Source organism: Canis aureus, chromosome 6 (assembly GCF_053574225.1).
Source record: "Canis aureus isolate CA01 chromosome 6, VMU_Caureus_v.1.0, whole genome shotgun sequence".
Lineage (NCBI taxonomy): Eukaryota > Metazoa > Chordata > Mammalia > Carnivora > Canidae > Canis > Canis aureus.
In genome coordinates this window covers 64,544,334-64,551,803 of record NC_135616.1, presented here as the reverse complement: position 1 = coordinate 64,551,803, position 7,470 = coordinate 64,544,334, and the positions used below count along the sequence as shown (strand labels likewise).

Sequence of the window (7,470 nt, the reverse complement as noted above, 5' to 3'; positions counted from 1 at the left end):
CGCCGGCCCTCCCAGGGTGGAGACGGGTGGGCCCCAGGCTGCAGAGCACCCCGCGCTCGCTCTCCTCGCTCAGGGCCCGACTGATGCCTGAGTCTGCGCACTCAGGCCGGGGCGCGCAGTGGGAGGAAGGGGTAGGTAGGGTGCTGCGGCTCGGGCGCGGACCACCCCTGGAGAGAAGCAGGGCTGCGGGGAAGCGGGCACATTCCTCGGGCGGGATCCCTGGGCCGCAGCCTCCGCACCACACCCTCTGCCCGGGCCAGGTGTGCAATGCAAGCTTCCTGCGGCGGCGGCGGCGGCGGCGGCGGCGCGGGGGGGCGGGGTGGGCGGGGGTGGGGGTGGGGGTGCGGGTGCGGGGAGGGTGCTGGGGGGGCGCCCCTGCCGCGCGGTGTGTGCTGGGTTTGTCTGCCTGCTGAGGGCTGGGTCCTCCTTATTCACAGGTGAGTCACACCCTGAACCACGGGCTCTCTTCCTGGCAGGACTGAGTCAGGTAGAGGAGGCGATAAAACCACCTGATCGGGGAAAGGCAGGCGGAGCGGCGCGGCGCGGAGCAGAGCGCGAGGGCCGGCGGGGAGCGCGCCGCGGCGGGTAGGACGCGGGGGCCCGGCCATGCCTGCGCTCTGGCTGCGCTGCGGCCTGTGCCTGGCGCTGCTGCTGCCTGCGGCCCGGGCCTCCTCCGGGAGCCAAGGTGAGTCGGGCAAGCGGCGGGCGCGGGCCCGGGCGGCCTCGCTCTGCGCACCCCGGTCGCTCAGCGCCGCCCCGAGCATCCCCGCTGCGGCGAGGCGAGCTCCCTGGGGCTCCCCCTCCTCCCGCCTCCGGGGGCTTCTCCAGATGCGGAGCCAGCCCAGGGGGTCCGTCCTTCCTTCTTGATTGCTCTTGGGACCGGTGGGCCCCGGCTGGATCAGTCGTATCAGTCAGTAATCCGTTGGCCTATACTCTCTTTTCCCGTGATGGGTTTTGGTGGAGATTTTGGTGGGCATGGGTTCTGGTACCGGGAGCCCCACGAGGATGGGAAAAGGAGCCTCTCCAATAATCCTGCTGGAGACCCCGGTTCGTCTTTGGGACGGGAACTGAACCTTAGGAGTCTTGGCGATGCTTTACTTTTGCATGACGTTACTTCTGAGAGTGTGCTCACGTAGTATTCATTCAACAGGCATTTATTGGGGGCCTGTGTCATAGATCACTTGATCTTAACCTCGAGTGTCCAGCGGCTGTCATGTCCGTGAGTTCAACCCACTCACTCATGTAAACAAAACTTGCTGAGAACCTAGCAACCGTTTGCTATCTGCATGTGTCAGCTATGACAACACCTGACAGGGGTTTTCCTTGTCATTTAGTTTTACAGATAATATCTGCTTGTATAATTGCCTTCAATTTTCTTATTTCTATTGCTTCCTGCACCTGATGGCCTTTCAATAATCATTTCAATAGGCCCAAGAGCCATTTTCACACATGTGAATGTACAAACATGAGACAATATTCATGTATGCACAGAATTATCTTAGACTTTCCATAACTGGTTGGCCTGAATTAGATTTAAATGGAATGGATATTTTAGCATGTGTTTGAATGCACTGATACCGTCCTTTCTTTTTTTTTTTTTTTTCTTTCTTGGAATTAACTTCCAACCCATCATCCCTGACTACCATGTTAAAAGTCATTTATGAAAATAACCATGTAAGTAAGGTTCCCTTAGAGTTAACCTCATGAGAAACTTCCTAAAAGTAAGGAGAGTCTCAGAATATTAGAATTCCAAGGGACCACTTATGGATCAAGTACTATATCCTGTGGCTTAAAATAAGAAAACACAGAAATGGATTGCACAAAGCCACACACGAGCTATTGGCAGACACATCTGGCACTTGATCTGGGGATTCTTAGGCTGGAGCTTTTGGGACTAGATTGTAAAAGTAATGAAGGAGCAAGTACATATGTCTTACATAATGAGTAATATTGAACCAGTTTTCCCATTGGCTATGGTTAAGCATTACTATGTTGTGTTAGCATTAGATAACAGAAATAAATATGTAGGATTTTATCAGTTATTTGATGAAATCAGACTCAGGAGGACAGAGCTTGGGCTCTTCTCAAGGATATGACAAGCTCTGAGTATTCCATCTGGACCAGTAAGTCAGAACCGGTGTTCAGTCTCATTTCTAGACTTTCCAGTTCCTTGGAGATGGGCTGCTTAAGATATTAGGCTCCCTCCTCAAAGGGCTTCATTTTGGGGTTCAATGAGAGTGAAAAGTTTGGTGTTAGGCTAGAGCACCCTTGCTTATCTGTTCACAGGATGCTGGGATACAGCGTAAGTTGGACCAAAGTATGAGATTTGCCACTTCCCAGAGTGACCTGCATCTGGGCATCCTGTGGGCTGCACCCGTGAGAGCCTAAAGCAATGACATTGCTTCTTGGTTGTTCCCTTGAAGGTGAAATCATGGTGTTTAGATATCATCAGTGAGACTTTCAGCTAAAGCACAGGCTTTAGAGTCAGCCTGACCTGGCTTCAAATTTTGGCGGACTCACTTACTAGTTTCTTATTAGTAATCGTTTAGGCTCCTCAGCTTCTTGAGATCTTCTTCTTTGCCTGTTAAATGGAAGCAGTAGTACTGTGCAACCTCGCAGAGTTGTTGAAAGGATGAGGAATTATTGTAAAGTGCCTTAAAATGCTTGGAGCCACATTTCTTTTTTTTTTTTTTAACCGCATTTCTTTAAGAAGTCTGAAGCCAATGGTGCAGGTATAAGTAGTGAACTTGGATATGCAGAGATCAATAAGCAAGATAAGGACTTCCCTTCAGGAGTTTGTATGAGAGAATGTGGCATGTAGCTCCATTGGTCTGGATCACAGGTCACACAGATCACATGACTAGAGAAGGGGCAAGAAGTCGATTGGAATGAGACTAGAAATGTAGCCAAGATCCGGGTTGTGAGGAGCCTTATGTGCCAGGCTGTGCAGTTAGGATAGTGACCCACAGATCAAGAAGAGTTGCAGATGGTTTATAAGCAGAGGTGGGCATAGTCAGATTCATGTCTTAGACAAGTCACTCACTGACTTAGAGGAATGGAGTTGAGCTACGAGAGGGCAACAGACGGCCATTCCAATAATCCAAATGAGAGGTGACAAAGGCTTTCATTGTGGTGGTGGGAACAGCAAAGTGGAAACAGATTACAGAGATATGTAGGAGGTAAAAATGAAAGAATTTGGTGACCCAATTGAGTGTGTGTTAGTTATAACAGTAAGGGGAAATCATGAGCAATAAGCAAGAGTCCAGGACGGGTCTGAGGTTTCAGGTTAGTGTGATTGGTTAGACAGTGATGCCATTAAAGGAAAGGAGAACTCTAAGAGAAGGATCAGATTTGGGAGCAAGGTTGGGTAGTGGATGAAGAGGAAGCGGTGAGCTCCTACAGGGATCTGTTGAATCAGAGACCCAAGTGGAGAGGTCCAGCAGTCCTGGGGAAGAACTGGAGCTATGATTTTGAAGTTTAGAACAGTTTGAAATATAAAATGGGGGATACCAAAGGTGGAAAGCAAGCCCTGACAACAGATGAGATTACCTTGGGACACAGAGGTAAGAGAAACCTCAACACTTATCAAGGAGATGGAGAAACAATGAAGGAGAACAAGGAGGAATGGGCTTTGAGGTTAGAGAACATTATCAAAGAGGAATGTTTTGCTAGCCCCAGGAAAAGCTGCAACGATGTAGGTATAATAAAATGATATTTAGATATAAAAATATGACTATACAAAGAATGAGGATAAAATAATCTTGTTGGATTCAACCATAAGATAAGTTTTGAAGCAATCATTCTAGAATAATGAACTCAGGCTCCAAGATGATTATAGAATATTAATCCGGTTTCTCCCATGGCCCGATACTGGAAAAGAGGTGCTGTGGATAGTGGAAGGGACCCCTGGAAAGGCTTATACTCGCTCATGAATTCTGTTACTTAAACTCTGGAAATGCCACAGCATCATGCATACAGGTGCAGGCCTGCCTTCAAATCCTAGCTCTGTCATTTCCCATTTGTGGGGTTTAGGCAAGCTACTTCCCCTGCTACTCAAGTTCCTGATCTCTAAGATGAGGAAAATAACTTACTGTGATCATTACCTATAAAGTGCTTTGCACAGTGCCTAGGAAGCCCTCACTAAGGGTTTAGTATTACTATTACATAACTAACTGCCCTGCCAGTGCCAAATATCAATATATTGCCTTCTGAGTTTTAAGTGATAACGTTTTTGAAGAGGTGCCTTTCAGTAGTCCAAGAAAGGTGATGAGGAACCCTTCTGCTCTGCCTAAAATGAATCCCAAGTTTTTCCTAATGAAACAAATGGAATTCCTGACAAGGGACTCAAAGCAGATTGGAATTCCAAAATTAGACTTCATAGCGTTTCTTATCCTTGTCTTTTGTCAACCACCAAATCTCATCACATATAGATTCATCGAGTCTGTTGCCCTCTAGAACATGCCCACATAAGCTGGTCTCTCACTTCTCAATAGAAGAATCTCCCCCAAATAAGGATTTGGCCAACCGAATTATGAAAACATTTAGCAGTGTAGATGCAGTGGTCACCTGTCTTTTTATGCTTAATTTAGCATATTAATTCACAAACCCATTTAAAATCCATGATTTCTAAAATAAGAACTTACAAGTATTAATTTGTAAATTCACATTTCATGAACTAATTCCATTCAAACTCCACCTTTGCATCTAGTGCAACTTGAATACAGGTTCTTCTTCACTTAGGACTGGGTGACTTGAGATATAGCTCGATTTGAATTTGCTTCTGATGCTGTCACCGGAAAGTACACCATTTTCAAAATGTCTAAAAGATTTAAAAATTATCCTTCAACACACATTGTAATCTTCCCAGCATAATCATCATGAAAGGTTTATTTATGACAACTTTCGGCACTCGCCATTGTGAGATAATGAACAAGTATGAGAATTGTGTTCAACAGCCTGACCTCTACCTTACAGATAAGTGTCTAAAACATTGATTAACATCATTTCAAATTAATGTGTCTTCCCCAAACACTATTTTAAAAATAAAAACAATTGAAAAAGTGCCCCATACTAGGAGAGATTTTGAAAAGACTTAAATGTGACCTTCCCCACCCCCCAGAAAAATAACAACCTCCACCTTATTATATTCAAGTATGTGCAATAAATAAGAGTCTAGAAGTTAGAGTATTTGCTGGGAATTCCTATGAAGACTTACATTCTGCTGTCCTGAGCTTGGGGCAGCCATTGGCTTAGCGCCACTGGTCCAAGGAGCTGAGGAAGAAGGTTGGTTTGTGATCAGTGTTGATGGGCAAGTCAGGAACATGGAATTAAGTTGTCGAGGCAATCTTGGGAATATTTTTCTCATTTAAGATCTTAGTGGCTCAATTATATAGATTTTTTTTCCTAAAGAGATTTCCAAGGACAAGTCTTGAATCATCTATTACAGACCAGTGTAGAAATAGGAGTGCCAAAGATTCTAGAATGCTCTAATTTAGTCACATATTAGGCCTAACGGATTACTGAATCATTATTGGACTGTGTTCTAATATAATAACCTCCAGGTACATGATGTAACATTTGAATCATACCTAAAGCCAAAAGCTAAGTCTTTTTTGTTTCTGTGAGTGACTGTATGTCTGTATATATGCCTCCCCAACAAACATGTGCTTCCTTATGTCACAATTATGAAAGAAGAAAAGGATGGTGCCTCCTCTAACGCTGATCAATGGAAAGGCTCGTCTTTCCCTTCTGCTGTATCAGAGGAGAGGTGGAGCTCACCTGGCTAATAGTGTACGTGCCCTGGCCTTCTTCAGGCTGGTCAACCATTTACAGAATTCCAACTGTTTCTTTTCCAGTTTTTATTTGTATTAATTGTTGTCAATATTCACATTCTAGAAAAAATTAAATTGCAGCCAAGTCATTTCCCATCTTAATTTGAACATTGGAAAATTTTTTCAAATCTTTATTTAGCTGCACATAGGTGGGACATTTTTTACAAAAAGGTTTGCACATTTCCTGACTATTTTCTCTTCCTACAGCATCATGGTACTAAATGAGAATGGTCCTCAGACCTTAGGTTCTCAACAAGAGCCTCTCATTTTGTAGATGAGGAACATGGTACCCAGGCAGCAGGTAAAGGAACAGTGCAAATTCTCACAGTTAGTTATAGCAGAGCTGGGCTCTAGCATGTGTAATCCTCCTTTATAGATGGAAACATTGAGGCACAGAGCAGTGATTGCCTTGATCAGAGCCATGCGCTTAGTCACAGGACCAGATTTCAGTTGCTAGTTTGATGTTCTTTAACAAGACAGCTTTTTGGCTTATTTCTAATTCTTATTAAAATTTTTCCTTTAAATTAATTTCTAGACTTGATGGAATCTTGATCTATTATAAGAACATCCCTATATCTCTAGCAAAGAAATCTGTGTCTTGTTTATACAGAAGTCTCTGTTTGTGTATGTGGTTCACTATAGTGGCCTTTCCTTCAAAAATGTCAGGAGACCGTGGGTTAGAACCAAACACAAACTCTAGTTTGTGGGGCATTGACAAGAGAACAGATTTTAAATGACTAAGTTTTCTCTCTCTCTCCCCCCCCCCCTTTTTTTTTGGTTCAACTCTGTTGTCAGGTTTTCATGCAGCTTGAAACTGACCAGGTGGCTCAGTTGAAAGAAAGAAAGAAAGAAAGAAAGAAAGAAAGAAAGAAAGAAAGAAAGAAAGAAAGAAAGAAAGAAGAAAGAAAAGGACAGAGAGCCAATAAAATATAAATTTAAATGATTGAAAAACTACATTTAATGTATACCATGAAAAGCATTTTAATACAAATCAGAACTTTCTTTTTGGCTTTTCTTCACCCAGATTCCTCATATACAATTTTTTCCCCTTTGGTCCTCATTGCTTCATGTCACCTCCAGCTGTCCTGAACACTCTAATTTTCTTTATTTCAGCTGCTCTTAAAAGGGCATAGGATGCCTTTTGGTGAGTTGTGCAGAAAATGTTTGGTGAATACCATACTCTTTGAAGTTAGTCAAATATGCTCCCTCTATATTGAAATGCTTTTCTTTATACATGATTTCATAGAAATCCAGAAATCACTATTTGTGTGGTCAGAAGGATGTGGGATTACACTGGGGTATTGAATATTCGCATATAGAATCTTTACCATGCAAACTCACTGAGTCTCCATACTATATCTGACACCAGTTGTCTTGGCCTAGAGCTCTTACTGGGGCCAGGTATAAGTAAAGGAGAAACTCTTCTGTATCTCATGTCCTAATCTCTTCCCTTTCACCTTTGAACTCACTCAGACTGAGCCATCAGTTTCCTCCTTTCCCCTGAACTCCTTGGCTGCTTATATGACAATTGGTGTCCCTAACTCCCTATTGATTGGGACTTCCTTTCCCTCTTCCTGCTCTCTGCCTGGGCCCTGATGGGCTGTTGGGGGAAGACATCTCCAGGTGTAGAGTGTCCTGA

General features: G+C 44.2%; 1 protein-coding gene across 1 annotated transcript in view; it reads left to right on the top strand.

Annotated features, from left to right (window-relative positions):
• The first annotated feature begins 501 nt into the window (after positions 1 to 501).
• Positions 502 to 7,470, top strand: part of LAMC2 (laminin subunit gamma 2) — a 55,853-nt gene continuing 48,884 nt past the window's right edge. Inside the window, exon 1 of the mRNA XM_077901985.1 lies at positions 502 to 685. Within this exon, the coding sequence (XP_077758111.1) occupies positions 607 to 685 (79 nt within the window). The 5' untranslated portion in view covers positions 502 to 606. The remainder of the gene's footprint in view (positions 686 to 7,470) is intronic.